At 45.0% G+C, this 25,257-nt stretch overlaps 2 protein-coding genes across 7 annotated transcripts in view; one reads left to right on the forward strand and one right to left on the reverse strand.

Moving 5' to 3' along the window:
• Window positions 1-25,257, reverse strand: part of PEAK1 (pseudopodium enriched atypical kinase 1) — a 234,686-nt gene that overhangs the window by 105,863 nt on the left and 103,566 nt on the right. For all 6 annotated transcript variants that reach the window (XR_015715622.1, XM_016214197.2, XM_016214195.2 and 3 more), the window contains one exon: window positions 1,094-4,318. Coding sequence is in view for 5 of the 6 variants with exons in the window: in XM_016214197.2 (XP_016069683.2) it covers window positions 1,094-4,233 (3,140 nt within the window). In the remaining variant the exon portion in view is untranslated. The remainder of the gene's footprint in view (window positions 1-1,093; window positions 4,319-25,257) is intronic.
• LOC107538052 (elongation factor 1-alpha 1-like) overlaps window positions 20,162-25,257 on the forward strand; it is a 34,054-nt gene continuing 28,958 nt past the window's right edge. The window contains 4 exon segments of the mRNA XM_087818963.1: window positions 20,162-20,255; window positions 20,355-20,574; window positions 20,706-20,978; window positions 21,124-21,618. Coding sequence (XP_087675089.1) covers window positions 20,162-20,255; window positions 20,355-20,574; window positions 20,706-20,978; window positions 21,124-21,618 — 1,082 coding nt within the window.

Genomic DNA, 25,257 nt, shown 5'->3' on the forward strand with positions numbered 1-25,257 from the left:
ACAATATATAAAAATTATTTCTAACTTGTAAAAAAAAAAAGAATAAAAAGGACAGGGGATATAAGGAAATCATCCATTTACTACAAATGTGGTATAGTTATTCCTTATTTTTATTGGTAGTTCAGTAATTTTGCGTACAATATAAATGAGAAAGAAAAAACTGAAGTTTCCTAAACATAAATGTTTATTTGAATAATTACAAGTAAAAATATAAAAATTTTGTTTGATCTTGTGTTCATTAACAATGCAACGTTATAGAAAGATTCAAACTTTAGTGTGAGACAGATCAGGGTTGGAATTCTGACTGACAACTACTAGCTGTATGAATATGGGCAGTTATTAACTTCTCAGGTGTTTAGTTTCCTCATCTGAAGAGTACAACCAATTTGTAGGGCTGTTATAAGGATTTTAGATAAATATTTGGGATGTGCCTTAGACAGAGTATGATAATTAAACAGTTATTAAAGTATGAAAGAAAACTAATGCCTAGAGAATTGATATAGAGAATGTCTGGCTGAATTGAAGATTATGCCTTTGGGTCTCAAAATCAATAACCAACTTCTCCTGTTTCACCTACATGTTAAATAACTATGAATTGCTTGCCATCCTCCCTTCCACAACACGTGGAAGAAGTACAGAAAGAGACAGCCATGAAAAACCAAATGCTCCCTTAAAAAAAAAAATAGAGATATAACATCTGGTGAAAGCCAAAAATAATTGCTTCAAGAGTTTTATTTCTTCTACAGTGAGGGAAAGAACAGTACCACCATTTATTCATTTAATCCTGTTTCTTCCTCACACTACCACAGCATTTCAAAGCAATATATTTATTGCTACTAAGGTGTTATAGATTTGCTTTTCTAAGTTAAAGCCTCTCTGTATTCACCAAATGCAGCAGGCCACTTTAGCTAAAGATCCAGGGATATAAACCTTGTTCAGTGCAATAAGAACACGTTAATAATATTCTAACCTTGGAATACAGTTATAAAGATTGATGGCTACTAAGTGCTACTTACAAACAAAAATGGCTCTTAAAGATATAAAAATATTAGCACTTTAAAATTTCCACATTCTGCTAGTCTATTTTACATACCTGAGAATTTTTTTAGGAACCTGTGACGGCGAATGACTCCTTTTCTTCTTCTTCTCTGAGTCCAGGAGTAACCCATCCGGTGTTCCACCCTTCTCCTTAACTGCTGACTGGCCTGCTTCAGCCTTACTCTGATCCACGCTGAGCTGGCCTTCAGCAGGGTCACACCTGTACATGAAGATGATGGCTGGCTTCTCACTGGACTCTCCTTTTGCCTCTGTGAACCAGTGATGGCGCTGAACTGGAGGAGGGGGCAGCATGTGGATGACTGTGCCATCCAGGCCCACCAGTTTCCCTTTCTCTCGTTCTTTCTCTTTGTCATCCTCCTCATCTGTTTTCCTGCGGCGGAAGAAGCTTTTAAATGATATCCAGCGTTTAGGTTTTGCATCAGCTGCCCGCCTGCTGCCTTCAGGGAGCAAAACTGATTCAGCTTCCGTTGACCTGGTAGGGCTGGTTGGCTTGGTCCAGTTGGTGAAATGCTTCTGCAAAAGGTTACTTGCATGGTAAGGGGAGGAAGTAGAGCGTGGTGGGGGAAAAGGAGGTGATGGCTCACTCTGGGGATTAATCACTAATTTGGAGGGAGACGCTGAGTCTGGCTTTGCCAGTAGATCTTTCTGTACTTTAGTGATAAGATTTTCTGTGGTCTGAGGTGCTTCATGCTCATCGCTGGACTGAGATGTAAAGAGAGATTTGGGTCGAACTGGTGTACTTTTAGCAGCATCAACATCTGGAGGAATTGCATAAAGCTCTTCCACACTGCAAGCTTTAAGGCCTGACTGGGGCATTTCTGGAGGAGTCTGTGGGGGTTGGATAGAAGCCACAATCTGAGACAGCACTATACTTGCTTTCTCCCTGCCGCTGCTGCCACTGCCCACCAGCTGAGACTCCTGAGTGCCTTCTGTTCTGGCAATAGGTTCTTGAGTGGTTCTCTGGATCTTGGTTGGGGAGCTGTGGCTGGAACTACTGCTTCTCTGTGGTGAAGACTGGCCTCTGTTAAGACAGCTGTTAAACTCCTGGACCTTCTGAGCCACTGAGCCCCTTTTACATTCTGTGCTATCTGAAAATCCTTTAGCTTGGGGACAATCAGTGGGGTTGCTAGTGATGTCATCAGACACTTTGCTTGCAGTTTCTATTTCTTCATAAGTATGGCTTATCATACTTGTGGTTTTTTCCTTTACTGAAAGTTCTCCACTTGTTCCAAGGAAACTTTTATAAATGGCTAGATTGTCATATGCATTTGGATTGATTACAATGGGAACTTTGATAGCATTTTTGGAACTCCGAGCATAAGTTGGCTCATCATGAATGATAATTGGAAAAGGAGGCATACCAGCATTGTTATAACTATTAAATTTTATTTCAGACAAATTAGGTGACTTAACAGGGATGGTTTTGGAGGAAACATTTGTAGCTATGGGTGAAGTAGGTGCTGATTTGTGACAGTTTTTCCTTGGAGGGACATTTGGTCCAGTTCCACCACTAATTAATTCTATCTTAGGTATCTTTTGTCGTGGACTGGTACTGGAAGTCCATACTTCCTGGTATCGAATTGCACTGGATTTTTTGAAATGGGCACTTATTCGTCCTGATTTTGATATAGGTGATGTAACTGGAGAGTTTGGAGTAGAAGAAGAGCTTTTCGTCTTGGAGCTGTTAACAGGGTCCTCTAGGTGCTCACTGGCCATGGCTGCTGACACGTCTACAACAGTATATGGCCTGCACAATGGCTGTTCAAGATTTACTACGCGGTAGGGCTTTGCTTGCTCTTGTACAGGAATGAGGTTTATGATTACTGCTTGCCCAGCAATATCTGTAGAGGCTTTACTTTCTTGCTTCTCAGTTTGTACAGCAATCTTGCCATCTTTCTCTTCTAATCGGAGAGCAAGGACTGCTTTGTGTGTCTCTGCAACTTTTACTGTACTTTTGGATGCTTGTGATGAATCCTTCTCTTGATTGTAACCAGAGAGGCTTTCATAACTGGGCTCACTTTCCTTCATATCCTTAGAATCTCCTGTGGTATCAGGAGATATTCCCCCATTACATATCTTCTGAGATAAACTACTGGCTGTCTCAGAACATGATTCTTCTGTTAAAGAAGAATCTGGTGAAGTGGAGTCAGATGACATCATGCTCTGAATGCTTCCTGGTCCATAGGAGACCACAGAATTCTCTTCATAACCATTCAGGATTTCATCATAACTGTCATCATAGTCTACAGCACAGATTCTCTGCAGAGATTTATTTCGCAGAGGGACAGTATTCCACTTTTTGTCCACATAGAATTGAACAGGAGACAAAGTGTTTGCCCTAAAATTAGCGAAGCGAGGTTGCCCTCTCATTCGAATCTCCATGGCCAACAGTTCTTCATCACTCTCATCCCAGCTTTCATGCTCTTCTTCCATGTTACTGAAAAGTACATCTTCCTCAGTCTCCTCTCCACTAGAAAACTCTGGGTAACAGAACCGGCCCCCTTCATTACTGATCACTTCTGTGCTCCCACTCAGAATAACATGCTTGCCCTGAGTATCCTTTATCCCACCCATCATGCAACTTGGTGGAAGCTTTCTTTCCAATGATCGTTTATAGCAGTCATTTATTCTTCCTAAAAATATTTCTTTGGCATTGGTTTCATTTACTCTTCTCTGAGGGGTAGTATCCAAGCCTGCTATCTCCTTCAACATTTCAGTTAGTCCATTATTATTATTATTTGATACCTTCTTTGCACTATCATTATTGCCAAAAGGTTTAGAAACATGGCTAACTCCTTCAGTATCATCTTTATTATTATTATTATTGAGTGGTTTCTGATTCAAGGCTGTCCTGTTTCGGTTCCTTTCTATGATGACAGGTTCGTTCTCACAGTGTCCTTGGACACTAAGCTCACCACATATACTTTGCCCATCTGCCACCATCATAGTGGGCTTCACAGCTATAGTGGGTTTTTTAGCCACAGGAGGCCGGAAATTTGTAGTGTTCCTGATACGGTGGTTGTTACTGTGATTGGCATTAGTTTTCACATGGCCGTGGGTGATGGGTGTCTTCTCAGGGTCTGGAGGAAGCTGGTGCAAGCTTTTAGGTTTAAAGCAGTTCTTGCATTCACCAGGTTTCCAAACGTGTTCAGTAAAGGTGTTACAGGCAGACATTTTAGAAACCAGAACTTCACAGGCAATAATTTCCTTTCAGTGCATGGCACAACTTTCATCTGTATCTAGCACCAGTATCATCAATCTGTAGGGGGAACAAAAGAAGAAAATCTGAATGGAAAGGCACTATGAGGCTGTTCAAGATGAATAACATGAAAAAATTGGCTCTGTTCCTCAAATTAAAAGATAGAGAGAAAAACTAATGAACTCCCTGTAGTCAATCAGCATTTTGGAAAGTTAGTTTTTTTTAACTATAACTTTATTCACCCTCGTTGAACCGTATCTAATCTTTTGTTTGATGTGTCTGGCTGTGACCTCCCCCTCCTGGAAATGTCTTTCAAACAGCTATCCACCAATTTGTTTGACACTTCTTAGTCTATTGTGGGTTCCTTTTCTTCCACCCACCCTTTACATTTTGAGTATCTCATAGACTCCTCAGACTCAATGCATTCAAAACTAACCCTCCGGCTATCCCTTTTCTCCTCTCCAAGGAAGGATTCTACTCTAATCAGCCCTTCTCTACCCTCCAGGCCCCTTCTTCCTTTGTCTTTTATCCTAGTTCAAGTAATGTCATCCACCTAGATAGCTAAACTTCAACCTTCAGACAATTTTAGACACCTCTCCCCTCATTTCTAACTCCACATCCTACTAACTCCCCAAATTAGTCTTGCCAATTTTATCTATTACATTTCACTAAAACTCGTTCTTGCCATTACCAGACACCGTGAGTAGTTATTTTGCCTAGATTCCTGCAATAGACTGCTAACTGATCTTCATGTCTGTAGTTTCACCCCATCCCAATCTAACCTCTCTACCCTTGTTATTCAAAGCATGGTCCTCAGTCAAGCAGTATCAGCCTCAACTGGGAGCTTGTTAGAAAGGTAGTATCTCTTAGCCTAGCTGGCGTGGCTCAGCAGTTGAGCATCAACCTATTATCCAGGAGATTGAGGTTCAATTCCCGGTCAGGGCTCATGCCCCAGTTGCAGGATTGATCCCCAGTAAGGGGTGAGCAGGAGGCAGCTGATCAATAACTCTCTCATCATTGATGTTTCTCTCTCCTTCTCCCTTCCTCTCTGAAATCAATAAAGACTTTTTTTAAAAAAAAAATAAAGGTATTATCTTAGATCTATTGGATCAGAATCTGCATTTCAATGAGATTCTCAGATGATTTCACTGTTCTATACTACAATTGGATTTAACTTTCAAAAATGCTAATATGATCATCTTCTTACCTAGCTTAACTATTCTGTGGCTCAATCTTACCTACTACATTGGCTACCAAATGTCAGTGGGCAGACTAGCAGTTTCTAGCTAAATAAAAACCACCTGGGAAACCACTGTACTGTTCCTAATCAATCTCTGAGGGATGAGACTGGAAATCTGATTTTTTTAATGTAAGTTCTCCGGGTAATTAATTCTGTGTGTACTGGAACCTCTAGTTATGGGACAGAATACAAGCCCCTTAGGTTGTCTCCCTTCTAGACTTATGTCTTGAAAATTAAGTAGTATTATCAAGCTCTAAATTCCACTGGGCTATGTATTTCTCCTTAATACTATCAAAGCCACTTAGACATGCCTCCATTTATAAGCACTTTCATTTGTAACTGTTTCCTCATTTCAAGAAATTTTTGAGCTTTAAGACCTGGGCTATATATTATTCATGTCTATATATCTAGCATAAGGAGCTGAATAAATACTGGTCGATTGAAGTGCTGGTTTTAAAGTTAAATTTAAAAAAAATGAATCTTGTGGCTCTCCCTGTTGTCTTAGGCACATAGCTGCAGGCCTTCCCACAGGACATCATTATTCTTACATTTCTACTTTGGATATTATGATAAAGTTAGCAGTAGGTATGTACATGTAAGAACTATTCTGATAGCTGGAAAGTTTAACTTCATTCATGTACAAGATAGTGAGGATCCTTGCTTTGGTCAGAAAACTTTTTGTCAAGTTTCAGCACATTTATAAGGAAGGAAAAAATATTTTCTTTAGCAAATATACAAAAAACTAAGCCCCATGTAAACAATACTCATAAAAAAAGTACAGACCTAAAGATCAAAGAATTCAGAGAGCCCAACAACCTAGCCAAAATCTAAGTTCATTATTTGCTGAAGATCATGGAACTGTTCTTTTCAATAAGGTTAAAATATACTTTTCAAGTGTTTGTTTAAAAACATTTATTTATTCTTTCAAGTATTCTAAAAGCTATACCCCTTAATCAATAAAACCGTTTCCTGCTAGTCTGAGACTAGAACATTTTGAATAAGGAGAAGGAATGGCATAAAATTAGGCTAAAAAGGAAAGCTGGGGCCAGATCATTCAGGGCTTTTTAGGCTTTTAGAGTTTATCCTAAGAGCAGTGTGACACCACTGAAAGGTTTTAAAGAGGGGAAACAATATGATACAATCTGCATTTTTAAAAAGATAGCTCTAATAAAAAAATGTGAAACACTTAGATATAAATTTAACAAAATATATGCAAATTCTAAAATCTATATGCATAAAACTATAAATGACAAAAGATATCAAAGACCTAAATAAGTTTAGAGATATATACCAAGTTCTCTTAATAGTGTTAAGATGTCAGTGGTACCCAAAGTAGATTTAACATAATTCCAACAAAAATCTGAGCAGGATTTTTTTATAGAAATCAACAGGCTGATTCAAAAATTAATATGGAAAAGCAAAGGAACCAGAATAGCCAAAACAATTTTGAAAAAGAACAAAGTTGGAAGATTTAGATTACCTGATTTCAATACTTAGCATAAAGCTACAGTAATCCTGACAACATGGTATTGGCCAACGAAAGAAACGTAGAATGGGGAAGTAGGGTAAGCAAATTATAGACCATAGGACAAATCTAGTCTCTCTATTGCCTGTTTTTGTATGTCCCTAAAGTAAGGATGCTTTTAAAATATTTATATGGTTAAAAAAATTTAAAAGAGTAATATTTTGTGACAAGTGAAAATTTTATGAAATTCAAATTTTATATAATTTCATATAATACCCATAAATAAAGCTCTATTGGAACACAACAGGCTCATTTATTTACATATTGTCTATGACAACTTTTACGCTACAATGAAGAGTTAAGTAGCTATGACAGACTGTATGTTACTCTCTCATCACTTTGCAGTACTTTTCAGCACTCTACAAACTGCAACATTTCCACTGTTACATGTGAAAAGATATTTTTCCAAGATAAAATTATTTAAAATTTCATTATAAAAATGCATTACTAGATGAATATTTGTATTCAATTTTGATGAGAAGAAACACTAATTTTGAACCCTTATTAAGCAAAATATTATTCCTCCACCCCAATTCCATTCTTCTTATTAGTAGAGTTGTGTTATAAAACTGTACTCAATTATTATATATATATATTTTTTTAATTGAATTTATTGGGGTGACATGGGTTAATAAAATTATACAGGTTTCATTTATACAGTTCTACAATGCATCTATCATCTGTATATTTGTCAAAAAAATTCAAGGGAATTTGTTTTCCCTCTTGTTATATAATATCTTGGATTTTGCTTTTTGACCTACAAAACCTAAAGTATATACTATCTGGTTCTTTATAGAAACAGTGTGCTAATCCATGACATAGATCAGAACAGACACAGGACAGAATAGTGTCCAGAAAGAGACTCATGCAAATATAGGCAACTGATTTTTAACAAAGGTGGAAAGAATATTGTTTTCAACAAATGTGCTAGAACAACTGTATATCCACAGGCAACAAAATGAACCTTGATCTCACATCCCATAAACAAAAAACTAACTCAAAATGAATCACAGATCTAAGGATAAAATGTAAAGCTATAAAACTTTTAGAACAGGAGAAAATCTTTGTAACCATGGGTTAGGCAGAATCTTAGAGAAAACATCAAAAGACTAATCCATAAAAGAAAAAAATAAATAATTTAGACTTCATCAAAATGAAAAATATTTGCTCTGATGAAGACAGTGATAAATGAATGAGAAGACAAGCCACAAATAAGGAGAAATTTTTTGCAAAGCATACATCTGACTTTGTATCCATAATATATAAAGAACTTCAAAAATTCAACAACAATAAAATAAATCTAATAAAAAATACACAAAAGATTTAAGCATACACTTCACCAAAGGAATATGGATTTCATATAAACATGTGAAAGATCTTAAATATCATTAGTCATACAGGAATGTACACTGAAACTACAAGGAGCTACCACTATACATGTATTATAATGGTTAAAATAAAATTAAAACAAAAACTAGTGCTAGGGAGAATGTGGAGCAATTGAAACTCTCATATAATGCTAGTAGGAATGCAAATGGTCAGCCACTGTGAAAAACAGTTTGACAGTTTCTTATAAAGTTAAACATAAACTTTCCATGGAACCCAGCAATTGCACTCCTATGTAAGTACCCCAAGACAAATGAAAACTTATGTTTACACTAATGCCTGTTAGGCAAAAACTGGAAACAATCCAAATATTGTGTGGTAGTGGTTATATGACTGCATGCATTTGTCAAAACTCAGAATTGTACACTAAATAAAAGGCAATTTTTACTGTATATAAATCAAACCTCAATAAATCTCACCTAAAAAAATAAAACAGCTCTGGCTGCTCTATGAAAACAAACTGGGAAAGAACAGGCCAGGAGGTCAGGAGACTGTTTAAAGAGCCACTGTGGGCAAAATAAGATACGACAAGGATCAAGATTAGGATGTGGTACCAGAGAAAGAGAGAAAACTAGGTGCAGGAATAACTGGATTTAGAGCAAGGTTTTAGGTTTATATATTTGAATGATTTGTGGGGCCACTTACTGAGATAAACAATGTTAGAGGAGGTACAACTTTGAGGGGAGTTATTAGTCCATATTTTTGTCAGCCTGCAATGTAATAGAGCAAGCAACGGAATTGAGAATTCTGGAGCACAAAAAGGAATTCTGATGTTCTTGCCTGTTTGGGAATTATTAATATAGAAATATCTGGGCCAAAAAGAAAATAGAGTGTGAGCTGGGGAAGTGGTCTTCGTGGGTGAACCAGGGAAAAGAGGATAATCCCCAAAGAAAACTCAAAAATAACAGCCATAAGTGTGATGATACAGAAGCTAGATGAGATTTCATTCTATTCAAATGATGCTGAGATGTAATGAGAATGAGGACTTAAATGTGCCCACAGGACTCTGATGTGAGCTCAATAGTGATTTTAGCATGAAATATTCTGGTGCAGTGGTGGGGATAGAAAGCAGGCTGGGGTGAGTCAAAGAGTGATGAGATAAGAAAGAGTAATTGTAGATAACTTTTTAGAGAAGTTTAGGTGAAAAGTGGAAGAAAGAGCTGGGAGTATGGAGAGGCATCTAGAGATTCCTTTTTTTAAGATGGTAGAAACTATGTGATGTTGAATGCTAATACTGGAGGAGAGGCTGAAAAGATAGGAAAAAGAGGCAGACAATCACAAAACTCAGAATGTTAAAACTGAGCAAGCCCCTGGGTCAATCCTTCTGATTTTATGGACGAGGGAAAACTGAGGCCTAGAAAGACCAACACAATGAATGAAAAAGACCCAGAACTGAGACTCAAGACTAGAGCTCCCTACAGTGTTTTGTTTTAAATATTTCTTTTTTTATATACGATTTTTTAATTTTGCTATATATGCTCACTGTAAAAAATAAGAAAAGCATAAAGAAAATAGAAATCTTGTGTAATCCTATTATTCTGAAGTAACTTCTATTAACATTTGCAGTAGTTCCTGTCAGTCACCAAGAATTAAAAAATATATATCATCTGTCTACTCAGCACTATGTGGCAGTGAAAACAAAAGAATATGGAATCCTGGCCTAATATTTTGTTAACCAAGTTAAATCCACTGCTGATGAGAGAGATTAAATTTTCTCTTTATAAGTAGAGTACAATATACTTTCTTTTTCTAAGACTGGTAAATAAATAGTAAAAATAATTCCTTGCTTTGAGTGCAAGTAAGTTAATTCAGTCAAGAAATGGCTGTTGAGTTAATTAGCAGCTATAACATTATCCACGGGATAGCCAAGTGAAATTCCCTGGGAACACGATTAGTTTATGTCAGTGCTATGCACAACAGAAACCCATCAATTAAATTGAGATCTTGCTTTTGACCTTCTTTTACAAGTTCTGTGTACATCTGTATTTATGTGACTATAAAACCAAGAGATGAATCGAGCAAACACCTCTAGCAAGAACCAGATGGAGCTGCTGTCTAAGCCATTAAGTCTTAACTATGACAGCTTCATTTTTCAACACTAATTTTGTTTGGAGACAAAGATGTGCACTTTAAGACAATGCCAAAATGATTTTAACTTATAACAGTTCTTACAAAGAAAAACTACACTAGATGTAGCTTTGTCCAAAGAGCAACCCTTGGGCTTTACCGCCTTTGTCAAACGACTTCAATGGAAATAACTAGCAGCTTTGCCTGCTCAATACTGACACCCCCCCAAACAGGAAACTCTGGTCACCAAAATTTGCTTGAAAAAGAAAAAAATATTTCCCAAGGCACTTAAGCAAAGGAAATATGACAGTCTACCCTGGTGTCTTTTATTTACCAAAACAGGTCTGGTATGAAGCACTGAAAATGGAATGTTTGATAAGAAAAGCTCATTTGCCTCTACATTCCTTATAATCTCAAAGTCAATCCACAGATGAAATGGCAGACAGCAGCGTTTAATGGCTGAAGCTGCCCCTAGAAGCCAGTCAGGATTCCATGATCCAAAACCCAATTTTATATTTGACAGCTTTCAAGACCAAAGCCCTTCAGACTACAGATGAAGCTGCTATTCAAGAGTAGCCTATTTCACTTCAAGTCATGACAGCTTTTTAAGATCCTATTACTGTTTTTTACTCTCTCTACTGCTATACAATGACAATAATTAGTTTGCTTCTAGTCCAACAGTTTAAAGCAGATTTGATACAAAACAGTTAAATCCACACTAGATTTTAATCTTGGAATACACAGGCTGGCAGAAAGAGCTGGAGCTCCTTTAGCTGAATTCAGTTTCCAAGTCAATGAAAAGGGGGAAGAGTATGTAGGTGGTACATTAAACACCATATATAGAGCATTTCCTACGGCACCTGAGGAGAATCTGTTAATAATAAAAGAGGATGGGGCATGGATTGCTAAGATCCTACCCCAATCCTGAGATTCCTGGAAGGCATCATTTCTCTTCATAAAATCTGTCATATCGCCAGTGAGGCAGAGTCAGGAATCCTCACTGCTGCACATGGCTTTTAAGGACAATCTCAGTGAGAAACTGTCACTTACCTACAAGTTTTCTGACACAGTCCATCTCCAGGATACTAGTGTTAAAATTTACAAGTCAAGGTTCTCATTAGACTTTTGTAATAGAACATGTGGGTCACTTATATAAAAAAGGAAAGGAAAATGTGATAAGTATCCTCATGTCACTGTTTCCAACCTTTCCTTCTTCCATGGTGAAAAATGCTGACCCAATACCTCAACCAGTTGCCAAAGTCTTTAGCATATGACTAAAGGGGTGGGGAGAGGAAGTGAAAGCAAAGCAGCAGGAAAAGGTTTATGTAGGAGATAAAACACAGTGCTAATTTTGTGCACAAATGGAAATTCCATGAGTAAAAGGAACCTTTTGAATTTGAGATCTGACCAAAAAAATCAAATCAAATCACAGTTTTTGCTAGCCAGGATATCACAAGAATAGCAAAAGCTTAAGAAATAAGGTTCTCTTGTCTATAGAAAAAACCAAAGTAACAGTTGCTTAATTTTGAAAACTTAGCTGAAGCTCTGGTAAACAGAAGCGCAGGCACTTCCAATTGTTCTAATCACAAGTTTTTTCGTACAATTCACTGTTCCTGTCACATGGTAGTCATCTCAGGATGTGCAACAGCAAATGTACCACTGTAAAGCAGCACTGTTTTGATCCCAAACCACTTTTTAAGTTTAAACTTTTTACTGAACCAGGTAAGTAATAATAATAATAATTATTATAAACTTGGTAATAACTAGTTATAAGATTTTAAGTTCTAAAATGTTCACCGAACCTGAGGCAGGAACCAGCCATTTTAGGAAGATTCCCCATTTCAGGTATCAGGTTACCCGCCTGAAAGTACATGTAACCTTATCTGACCTCCGTAACCCCGCCCACTATTTTCGAGCCACAAGCAGGCCCGACCTCCGGCCCTATAAAGCTGACCCAAGCCCTTTGTTCGGGGCCCAGAATTTGGAGACTGCCTCCTCTGGGACCGCATGCGTTAATAAAGGTCTCCCTTCGCCTCCTCCGGTGTGCGGCCTGAGTCTTTTCCGCTACATTTTGGTTCCCTGACCGGGAAACGACTCACGCGTGCAGGCGCTTTGCCACCGGTGAGGGACCCGCGGGGGGTCTGCGGAGCTCAGAGGCGGGAGGGAAGTGCGCGCCCTGGTCTTTTCGGGTCCCGGCCTGTCCGGAGGTCCGCGGACAGCCACCCGCGGAGTCCACCCACCCGGGCTGCTGGGGGAGGACGAACGGATCTGGAGACGGGACGAGATCTCTTCGGAACCGGTGAGTGCCCCGGGGACCAGGAGCCCGAGACCAGGCCCACCCTCCGGGTGGAAGGAGAGACTGATCACCTCTCTTGGCCCTTTGGCCACAGGCAGGGACATCCTATCAGGCAGGGATGTCTAAACTCGGTTGACTGGAGTGTGAGTGTGAGTGAGTGAATGTCTGTGTGGCTCCACGGGCGCTTGCCCACGGAGTCTGAGTGGGCCCCAACCTGCGGTTCCGTGGTGACCTCATACGGCTCAGGGCAGCGTCAGACTCTGGGGGACCCCGTCCCTCCCTGCGAGTCTGATCCGAGTCAGGGGTTTATACTGACCTGCCAAAGCTAAGAGGCACCTAAATCCACGCGATCGGAGCGGCCAGGCGGGTGACCTGAATCCCCCTCCCTTGTTTGTCTGCGCCGACGACGTGGGAGGAAGGGCTATGGGGGGACCTCGTCGACGGTATTAGGTTGTATGCTTAGGAACTTTGACCGGTTCAGGGCACAGGACCCCTCGATGACCCCGGATCAGCTCGACACTTTCTGCTCGGTTGAGTGGCCATCATTCGGGGTAGGCTGGCCCCCTGAGGGAACTCTTAATCTGGGGATCGTCCGGGCAGTACATGTAGTAGTTACAGGGAAGCCAGGACATCCCGACCAATACATATACATAGACAGGTGGCAGGAACTAGCCCGGGAGCTACCGAGCTGGCTTCAACAGTGCCAGAAACAGACACCCCGAACCGTCGGGGTCGCCGGGGCCAAAAAGAAGGCTTCCCGAGTACTAGTGGCCCGCCCTAGGGAAGGCCGGCACCTGCCAATCTACAGGAGTGACCCAGAGGAAGAGCCGCCATTTAGCACGTCCCCGCCTTACGCCCCAGAGCCAAGAGCCCCCGAGCCGAATGCTCCGGAACCAAAGGCCCTGGAGCTAGAAACCCCCCCACCGTCAGTTTCACCACAGTGTCAGGCGGAAGCAGCCCCAGCCTCACCAATGGCAACCAGATGCCGTCCCAAGCTGGCCCTACAGCTACCCTTAAGGGAGACCCAAGCAAGTCGGGCCCGATGGGACTGAGCTACCAGGGCGTACGATAGTCTACTATCAGCCTTTCACTACCACAGATCTCCTCAACTGGAAGCATCACACTCCCTCGTACTGTGAAAAACTGCAGGCCTTAATCGACCTTATGGAGTCGATTATGCAGACTCACCGGCCCACGTGGTTCGACTGCCAGCAGCCACTCCTCACCCTGTTCAGTACAGAGGAGCGCCGCGCATACCTGGGGGCCCTCCAATACCTGGAAACCACGGCACCAGTGGGGACACTAGACCCGGCGCAGTGGGCCAGAATGGCTGCGCCTGAAGTCCAGCCCGAATGGGACCGCCACACCGAAGTGGGCAGGGCGGCGCTGCAGAGGTATCGAGAAGCCCTCTTCCGTGGCGTCCGAGCAGGAGCCAGAAGGCCCACCAATATGTCTAAAGTCACCAATGTGACCCAACGACCAGATGAATGCCCAGGAGATTTCTACGAGCGACTGTGTGAGGCATACCGAATTTATACGCCATTTGACCCCGAGGGGCCACTGGAAAAGAGAGTGCCCAACAGGAAGAAGAAGAGGCAGATCCAGGGCGCTCCTCAGCCTGAGACTCCCGCCCCAACTGTCCTCAGCCTGGCGGGCATGGACTCAGACTAGGACAGACCGGGCTCCCTGAATCTTGGCCCCCACGAGCCCATGGTCAAGTTAACTGTGGGGGCCAAACTCTCCCTTTCATGGTAGACACAGGAGCTGAGCACTCCGTGGTAACCACTGCCATAGCCCTGTCGGGGCGTGAGATCTCCATTGTAGGGGCAAGCAGACTATCGAGTGGCCCAAAGAGGTTCTGCCAAGCCTGAACAGTAGAATTAGGGGGCCATCAAGTAAGACATGAATTCCTGTACCTCCCAGAGTGCCCAATCCCACTCCTGGGATGGGACCTGCTGGCCAAACTAAGGGCCCAGATCTCCTTTCAGCCATTGGGGAAAGCCCACTTACAGGTCGGGGCACTGTCTGTGATGGCAGTCCTCATTCCCAGGGGAGAGGAAGGAGCACCGCCTCTACGAGAAACTAGAAAGAAACACTAGAGGCAAAACCCCTACCAGCCTGGTGGTCGGCGCAGAGGGCAGAACTGTGGGCATTAATCATGGCCCTAGAGTTGTCGGAAGGGAAGAAGGTCAATATATACCCAGATTCCCGGTATGCCTCCGCCACTGTACATATCCATGGTGCCATCTACCGGGAGAGAGGACTACTTACCACCGAGGGGAAGGACATTAAAAATAGGGCTGAAGTACTTAGGCCGCTAGAGGCAGCATGGGCTCCGGCCAAGGTGGCAGTAATCCATTGCCGAGGGCACCAGAGAGAAGGAGCAGAAATAGCAAAAGGAAACTGGCGGGCAGATCGAGCGGCTAAGGAAGCAGCCCAGGTGCAAGTGCCTCAGCCAGCGCTCCAGCTCTAGAAGGAGCCGTGTTAGATCTCAGCCCTACGCAATCGGACTATGCTTCTGAGGAACAAAAGTGGGCGATCCAGACGGGGTGTACTCAGACTAGGACTGGCATCTGGGAACTGCCAGATGGGCGGCTGTATGTGCCCCAGACCCAGGCGAGCAATCTAGTGAGGCAATGCCACACCCTGACTCATCTAGGGAAAACGTCCCTGGAGGCCTTGCTAAAGAAATATTACTATTTCCCCAACCTGGCCAGCATAGGCACTACAACTGTAGCCAGGTGTGCAACCTGCGCGCGGAACTACGCTGCTCCACGCCCTCAAAGGACCTTCGGCATTCAACACGGGACAGCAGCCCTTTGAGGACTTGCAGGTCGACTTCACGGAAATAAAGCCAAGCCAGGGTTAAAAGTACCTGTTAGTCCTTGTCTGCACCTTTTCGGGGTGGGTAGAGGCTTTCCCCACCCAGACTGAGAAAAGCCGAGAGGTAGTAAAAGCCCTTTTAAGAGAATTAATTCCCCGCTTTGGACTGCCGACCTCCATTGGCAGCGATAATGGGCCAGCCTTTGTCGCCAAAGTCATCCGAGAGCTAGCAAGGCAACTAAGAATAACCTGGAAGCTACACACCCTTCGAGCTCGTGTAGGGCGACCACCAGCAATATTGCCCATCCCGAGGGGAGAGCTACAAGTAATCGGGGAAGCCAATCAGACTAGGTATCGCCAGAAACTGGGGAAGACACTAGAACAGGTACACAAGGCCGGACTAGGCCCAGACCCAGTCCCTAGAGGGGGGCCAGCACACCCTTTTAGGCCAGGAGATTACGTGTAGGTTAAGGACTGGAGGAAGGAGCCACTCCAGCCGGCTTGGACCGGACCCCACTTAGTCATATTAACAACCCCTACTGCCCTTAAGATTGCAGGAGCAGCACCCTGGGTCCATCACACCCGAGTCAAGAGGGCAGCCGATCCTGAGGTCAACGGAGAACCTGAGGACCAGCCCCAGCCGCGGCTACCCCCCTTGAAGCTAAGGAAAGGACCGACCCACGAATGGATCGTTGTCCAGAATGGTACCTCGCAGCTGCCGGGATCCTTGCCACAATATTCGGAGTAGGACTGACGGCAACGGCACCACAGGGCTGGAACCTGTGGGGGTGGGTAACCCTTAGGGGATTATACCTCAGTTTTGCTTGTTTGTGTGGATATATAGTTTGCTTCCTGTAAGTGCCCCTGCCGTTATCACAGTTCCCCGGTGCCAGTGCAGCACCCCGAGAGAGAGAATAAGACTCTCAGGTATAGTATCGTATGTAGGTGAAGGAAGCCCCTTTCCTATAATACTGACATGCCACCAGACTGTGTAAAACCAAACAAGGCTCAGTGTACCTGGAATAATAAGGTCTACTGCACAGGGGTTATGCAGGGAACTAGGGGCTACCAGGCTCAGAAGTGCCAAGGATGGACCACCCGGGCAGCAGGTATGTTGGGACCTAATACGGCCATTAAGTAACATGAATCATGAGGAATTAAAAGGAAGCATACAGAGAGGCAGAGAGGAGGCTAGGAACTGGAATTGGGGCCTAGACACTCAGGCCTGGGTCCGGTGGCTCATTTGGTTCATCGGACCCGTTCTTACCATCCTAATAGGAATATCTATCGGGCCGTATGTAATTAGAACGGCCATCCGGATCCTAGAAACCACTGTTACCAGAAGGGCCACCGCCAAGATTTTAGCCCTTCAGCAGGTCCATTATCGTAGACTCCGGGAAACTAAAGACCTGGAGGATAGGGACATGTATCATGATGCAATAATTGCTGCAGCAACAATAGCATCAGAGGGGGGAAATGAGGCAGGAACCGCCACCATTTTAGGAAGATTCCCCATTTCAGGTATCAGGTTACCTGCCTGAATGTATATGTAACCTTATCTGACCTCTGTAACCCCGCCCACTATTTTTGTGCCAAAAGCAGGCCCGACCTACGACCCTATAAAGCTGACCCAAGCCCTTTGTTCGGGGCCCAGAATTTGGAGACTGCCTCCTCTGGGACCGCATGTGTTAATAAAGGTCTCCTTTCGCCTCCTCCGGTGTGCGGCCTGAGTCTTTTCTGCTACAAACCCACCTCAGACACCTACTTAAGAAGGTACACATCAAAGAGGGGGTTAAAATGCTGTGTAATAAGAACCAAGGACTTCATAGATTTTTACAACCGATTCTGTTCACCAACTGTTTCCTTGCTGGGAATGTACTTCCTCTAATGCTGTTCTTTAGCAAACCCTATTTATCCTTTGAGAACCATTTCAAATTATATCTTTGTGATGCAACTTTACCTGACCCCCTAAACACCTTTATTATGCCACTGATAAGGGAAAACTCTGTCAAAAATGGCCAATAGTCGTGCGCTGCCCCCCCTTCCCCTTCCTGTACCCCGCCATCCCCACCCCCCTCCCCCCACCTCCTCCCTCTCCCCCCTCCCCCCTCTTTTCTCCCCCTCCCCCACCCCCTCACCTCCCCACCCTCTCCCACCCCTTGCCAAATGAGATAGGTGAGCCCCGCCCTCCTACCGCGACATAGGTGAACACAGAGGATATATAACTCCTTGCCCGATTGTGTTCGGGGCTCAGACTTTGGAGCTGCACTCCTCTGGGCCCGCCGGGGTAAAATAAACCTCCTGAACCCCGAGCTTCTAAGTGCCACTTGGTCTTTCCATGGTCCAGTTCCGCAACATTTTGGTTCCCTGCCCGGGAAGCCCAATCGTGCTGGCCCCTTGTAGCCACTAGTTTGGGTGGGAGCGCAGGGCGGTGGACAAGGAGGAGTCGCAGAGGAGAAGGCTCCCGGCCCTGATGTGCAGTCTCGGATCTGGCTGCCTCCACTCGCCCGCACCGCGGTCCCCACCAGACTGAGGAGGTGAGGCGGGATAGGACCAAGACCAGGACATCGGACACGGTAAGGCCCTGGGGTCTCCATGGAGTCAGGCCTGCTGAAAGGGGCGGAGGGGGGACCTGATCACCTCCCAAGGACCTCTAGTGGTCTCCAGGTAGGGTTAACCAGGCAGGGGATGTAATAACCTCTGAATGACTGTGAGGATGACTGTGAGAGTGAATGTGTCTGTGATCCCACTGTGCTAGCCACAGGATCTGAGTGGGCCCTAATCCGTATCTGTAGTAGTCGGCAGTAACAACATAACTGTGACTCAGCTTTGGCTGACCAGGTCTGGGGATTATAGAGTGCACCTTAGTCAAGGCCGGTCCAAGTCTCCAAGAGGCAGTGGACCGAGGGGCATCTGAAAGGTCCCTCGGGGGACTCCCCACCGTTTGTCGGTATCCAACACCGTACAGGAGAACATGGGAGGACATCAGGGAAAGCCCACTGTCCTAGACTGTATGCTGAAAAACTTTGAGAAGGGCTTTTCCAGGGACTATGGCATCAAAATGACTCCTGTCACTCTTTGCACTTTGTGGGAACTTGAATGGACCACCTTCAGGGTGGAGAGAACCTTGGATGTCCCCAGAATCCTCTGGGCCTGGCAAGTTGTCACCGGAAACCCCGGGCACCCAGACCAGTTTCCTTATATAGATTCCTGGTTAGAAATAGCACAGACTCTCCCCACTTGGGTCCGGTTCTGCACCAATAGGCAGGGAGAGGCTAAGGTCTTCGTTGCTCAGCCTGAAGGAAAACAGACCCCTCGAGTTTTTGCGGGAGAACAAGAAGATGAGCCTCCCATCGGGCTACCCCCCTATCCCAGAAGAGAACACTCCACTACCGTCATTTCACCTCCACCCCAAGGGGAAGGCCCTCCCACACCTGGATGGGCTGGGAGACTTCGCCCACGCCAAGGAGCCCTCCAGATGCCAGTCAGAGAGTCTCAAGAACCCGAGAGGATGAATGACGATGGTACAGTTCAACCTGGCCGCTCCATGATGTATGAATGTCGGGGGCCAAAATGTGACTTTTACACTCAGTAGTCACTACACCTGTGGCCCCCCAGGGAAGAGGACAGCCACAATACTTGCAGTCACCGGGGAAAGGGCCATCCAGAAATCCTTCTGCCAAGCTCGCTTGTGTGAACTCGGGGGCCATCAAGTATGGCATGAGTTCCTGTACATGCCTGAATGCCCCATCCCTCTCCTCCACCGAGACCTCCTCTCTAAGCTAGGGGACCAGATCACCTTTGGACGAGAAGGGGCTACCACACTGCAGCTACACTCTGGTAGTGAAGACTCCACACCCCTCATTATGGTGGTCGTCACCCCAAGAGAGGAAGAGTGGAGGCTGTTCAGCACTCTGGAATGGAGTGAACCCCGGCCCCCCGGGTTCCGGGCAGAATTTCCTCTCATCTGGGCTGAAGATAACCCTCCTGGACTCGCCCTCAACCAGGCCCCAGTGGTAGCTGAGCTAACACCCGGAGCTCACCCGCAGAGGCAAAGGCAGTATCCAATCCCCGAGAGGCACCCTTGGGTATCCGAGGCCACCTAGTAAAGCCCAGGGACTCTGGTATCCTGGTCGAATGCCAGTCAGCTTGGAACATTCCCCTGCTGCCTGTCAAGAAACCCGGGGGTAGATACTGGCCAGTGCAAGTCCTCCAGGCCATCAACAAAGTAACTCTCCTTGCATCCAGTGGTTCCACACCCATACACCCTCCTCAGCTGGCACCACCACATGGTTCACCTGCCTAGACCTAAAGGATGCCTTCTTCTGCCTTCAGCTCGCACCCCAGGTAACCTGTCTTCCTGACCTGGACCCAGTTACGACAGGGTTTTAAGAACTCACCCACCCTGTTCGGGAAGGCTCTAGCCGCTTACCTGAGAAAGGCTGTCCAATGTACCCTTATCTAGTATGTGGATGACCTACTCCTCGCCAGTGAAACCAAGGAAAATTGCATGGCAGGAACACAGGCCCTCCTCAAATTACTGTCAGAAGCTGAGTACCGCGTCTCATGAAAGAAGGCTCAGATCTGCCAATGGCAAGTCCAGTACCTCGGGTTCCTCCTTTCACAAGGCTGCCGGGCCCTGGGACCCAAGAGAAAGAAGGTAATCACCTTTGAGAGTTCCTAGGGGCTAGGGGGTTTGGCCGGATCTGGATTCCTGGCTTCTCGGCAATAGCGAGATCCCTTTATGCTGCCTTAGCAGGTCCTGATCGGAGTCCTCTGTGTTGGACAGAGGAAGCAGAGGAGGTATTCCGGAGCATCAAATCAGCCCTCAGACAAGCCCCTGCATTGGGATTGCCTGACACTGAGAAAGCATTCAACCTGTTTGTCCACAAAAAGGACAAAACAGTTCTAGGGGCACTCACACAGCCTGTTGGACCGTGGCAAAGGCCCATTGCATATCTGGACTCAGAAACGACTCAGTAGGTGTTGGATAGACCCTGTCTCCGTGCCTAGCAGCTACCGTCCTCCTCATCAGGGAAGCTGACAAACTCACCCTCGGACAGGAATTGAATATCAAGGTCTCACACTCGGTTGTGTTGCTCATGAACAGCCAAGGGCACCGGTTCCTCTCAAACTCCCGCCTAGCTCAATATCAGAGGTTACTCTGCGAGAACCCCTACATCACCCTGGAGACTGTATGCACATTAAACCCGGCCACCTTCCTCCCCACAGAGGAAGGCAAAATGGATCATGACTGTGTGGAGGTAACTGATGAGGTCTATGCGAATCACCTGGACCTGAGGAATCAGGTCATCCAAAGCCTGGAGCTAACACTGTTTTGTGATGGCAGCAGCTATCTCCGGGAAGGCATCTGCAAGGCCGGGTATGCAGTAACCACATCTGAAAAGATCTTAGAAGCAAAGGCCTTGCCCAGAGAGCTGAACTGCGAGCTCTGATCCAGGCCCTAACCCTTGGCAAGGGCAGGCGGGTTAATATCTACACTGACTCCTGCTACGCATTTGCCACAGTCCACATACATGGGAAAGAGGCCTCCTCACAACAGCAGGAAAAACTATAAGGAATAAAGCAGAAATCTTAAAACTACTAGAAGCTGTTTGGCTCCCAAGGGAAGTAGCCATTCTCCACTGCAAAGGACACCAGAAAGGAACTGACCTCATTGTGAAGGGAAACCGCTTAGCTGACGAGGCAGTGAAAGCAGCCACCCAGAAGGAACCGCCCCATCCAGACCCAACTCCGGTCCTCGCCCCAGTAAAAGATTCCCACCAACCTAAGTATACCCCTGAGGAGACTAAATGGGCCAAGGAAGAAGGGGCTACCCTCACAGTGCAGGGCTGGTGGCGACTACTGGATAGCCGCATCATAGTCCCGGTAACCTTCGAGCCTCACCTGGTATCTGAGTACCATCAGTTCACTCATCTTGGAAACACTGCCCTAGAAGCCCTTCTGAAAAAAAAGTATTACATCAGCCACCTGCCAGTGCTGTGCCAAGCAGTAGGGGAATGGTGAGCTACCTGTGTCAGAAACAACGTGCATTCCATGCCTTGGCCCTCTACTAGAGTCCAGAGAACAGAAAACGCCCCTTTTGAGGACCTAGAGATAAGATTTCATGGAGGTCCTGCCCAGTCGCAGGTACAAGTATCTCCTGGTTTTAGTTTGCACATACTCAGGATGGGCCAAAGCATTTCCAACTGGGACTGAAGGAAGCAGAGAAGTCACGAAGGCCCTCCTACAGGAAGTCATCTCTAGATTCAGCCTACCGCTGAGCATCCACAGTGACAACGAACCAGCCTTTGTAGCTGAAATCATCTAGGCCCTGTCGAAGGCCCTCAGCATATCATGGAAACTCCACACGGCATATTGGCCTCAGAGCTCAGGGAAAGTAGAGCGCATGAACCGTACCCTTAAGGAAACATTAGCCAAATACAGCCAAGAAACTACTCTCCTGGGTAGACCTACTGCCCTTGGCCCTACTAAGTACCCTTTGCACCCTTGGAAAGTTAGGTTTTTCCCCTTTTGAGTTAGTATATGGAAGGCCTCCCCAAAGTTTAGGAAGCATCCCAGGAGACCTACATCAAGTAGGGGACCGGAGCCTGACCGAACAACTCCAGGCCCTGGGAACTACCCTGTCAGAACTACAGCAGTACACAGTTGAAAGGGCCCCCATCCCTCTAGGGACCCTGGTCCATCCATTCCAGGCTGGAGACCTAGTCAGGGTCAAGGACTGGAAAAAGGAACCCCTCAGGCCACGTTGGAAAGGACCCCACACTGTAGTTTTAACTACCCCCACTGCTCTTAAAGTTATAGGTATCACCCCGGGGGTCCATCATTCCAGAGTCAAGAAAGCCCAGGACATTCCTGAGGAGGAGTGCTCGGACGAGTGAAGAGCCAGCCTGGACCCAGGTGACCCCCTCAAGATCCGGCTAAGGCGGACAGCTACCTGATGAACAGACCTCTGGTTCCTAGTTGCAGCCTGATCCTTGGACTTGGATTTGCTGCAACAGTCCCTCCTGACTGGACTTTACTTGCTAGAGTTGTACTGTTTACTGCACCCTGGCATCATACATTTTCTTAGGAGAGGAATGCTGCTACTTCACAAATCAGTCAGGAATAGTAGTTACCAAAGTAAAGGAACTCAGGGAGAGAATCAAACAACAGAGGGAGCAAGAAATTGCAGGGGATGGTGGGGTTGTCCTCCTGGTTACCCCCCTCATGGGGCCACTCATCACCATTGCCCTCCTTGTCACAATAGGTCCTTGCCTCCTCAACCTACTAATGAGGTTCATTGAAAATTCAGTCTCCCGCTTAACCACAGCCAAGGTCCTAGCTTTACGAACGAGGGTATCAGCCACTAGATGACTTTAATGGTGCCCTCTGAGGATCGCCGCCTCCGGGGCATCAAAGGGGGGAGTGATAAGAGGAAACTCGGTCTAAAATGGCTGACAGCCCCCCCCCGCCCCCAGGCGGCTTCCCCTTCCTTGCACCCTGCCACTTTCCCGCATGCACCAAACTAGACAGGTTAGCCCCACCCTCCTATGGCAGGCAACGTAGGCGGAAGCATGTACAGTATATAACTCCTTGCAGGATTGTGCTCTGGGCTCAGACTTTGGACTTGGACTCCTCTGGGCCCGCTGGCATAAAATAAACCTCCTGAACCCTGAGCCTCTGGGTGCCGCTTGCTCTTTCCGTAACGTGAACATCTCAGGTTCCTCAACACCATGTTGTGTTGTAATTATGTAAGTCCTAGAAAGAAGGGCTCTATTTTCATTTCTGTGTATCTTGGATTGCTTGCAATATACAAGATACTGTACCAATCTTGGATTTTCAGCATCCTGGAAAGAAATGTGGCAGAAGCAAGCCAATGGTAATGAAAGCTGCCAAGAAACCTGTGGGGTGGCAGGCAGCTCCATGCTCATATTGCAAGTAACAATTTGGTGTCAGCAAAAGATCATCTATCACATTAAAATTATGTTAACTTGCACTTTATTTGTTTTATAGGCTTTTTTTGTGCTTAACTTTTAAATTGTTTTGATTTATAGCTAAATGTTAAATATAACTTTGTGCCTGGCTCAGGGGTTGAGCGTCAACCTAGGATTCAGGAGATCGGGGTTCGAGTTCCCAGTCAGGGCACATGCCTGGTTTGCGGGCTGCAGCCAATCAATGACTCTCTCATCACTGATGTTTCCATATCTCTCTCCCTCTCCCTTCCTCTCTCTGAAATCAATAAAGATATATTTAAATATATATATATATAATTTTGTTTGTTCATATTTAAATAAATTATAATAATAACTATTACTCAAGGACTGCAGTTTTTAATCGATTAAGAGGAGTATATAAATTACTAAAATTGAAAAGTAGTGCTTAAAACCAATATTCTCATATCAAGTAAGGATTCCTCTTGTGATATTATTTACATTATTAATTTGCTAAGCATCTGTTAAATGAGTATAATAATCATCTGTTTCACAGAGCTATTATTAAAATGAATTAAGATAAAACATATAGGAATTATATTGAATCTGAGACAGGCCAGTAAGCCAGGAAAAGTGAAATAGAGAAACTGAGACAGCTGAACAAACTGACAGCATTTCACAGCAGATACAGGCCACCTCCCTAGAAGTAATATCTAGGCGTTAGTTTTATTTCAGCTCCAGACCCAGAAAAGAAGCAAAACCAGGTGGGTGACACTAGGACCAGCTGTGATGACTGACAACCCCCTGCCCTGACATTGACCAATCAGTGAAGACCACGGCCATGGAGGAGCACACCTAGAAAACCGATGAATATTCTGCTAAAACTCTCCCTTGAGACCTGCTTGAGAGAGAGAGAGAGAGAGAGAGAGAGAGAGAGGGAGAGAGAGAGAGACACACACAGAGAGGGAGGGAGAGGGAGGGGGGGAGAGAGAGTGTAAAAACCTCTAGGCAAAGGACTCAGCAAGTGCTCTCCCTCTGGGGAGCAACCCCCTTCCCCGCCATTCCTTTTCCTCTCTTTTCCCTCACAGGCATGTATCTCCTAAACTCTAAGGGACCCAAAGACACTTGCAAGGGGCAGTGGCAGCAGCTCATCGCAGGCTAGTCCCCTGAACCTGACCCTAAGGCCCCTTTTTCTCTGACTTCCCAGAGAGCCAGGGCAGCCCAGCCTAGGCTCTCCTGTTGCTTCTTCTATGCTAAGCCCTTTCTTATTTTATGTCCTCAGTTTTAATAAATGCTCCCTCATAGTCATCTGGACTCATGTTGTGGAATTTTTCCTGTACAACATCAAGAACCCACACACTACCAACTGGCCCTAGGCAGATACACCAAGGGCCAGGTCCCCTTTCTGGTAACAAATCTATAGAAGGCTTTGGGTAGCATGAACACTTTAATAATATTAATTCTTCTAATCCACAAACACAGGGTATCTTTCCAATTGTTTATATTTTTTCCAATTCTTTCATCAAAGTCTTATAGTTTTCAATGTATAAATCTTTTACTTCCTTGGTTAAATTGATTCCTAAGTATTTTATTGTTTTTGGTGCTATTGTAAATGGGATTTTCTTTATTTCTTTTTGGGATATTTCGTTGCTAATGTATAGAAATGGAAATGATTTCTGTATATTGATTTTATATCCTGCAACTTTACTGAATTCATTGATTAGTTCC

This window comes from Miniopterus natalensis, chromosome 1 (assembly GCF_054644295.1).
Source record: "Miniopterus natalensis isolate mMinNat1 chromosome 1, mMinNat1.hap1, whole genome shotgun sequence".
Lineage (NCBI taxonomy): Eukaryota > Metazoa > Chordata > Mammalia > Chiroptera > Miniopteridae > Miniopterus > Miniopterus natalensis.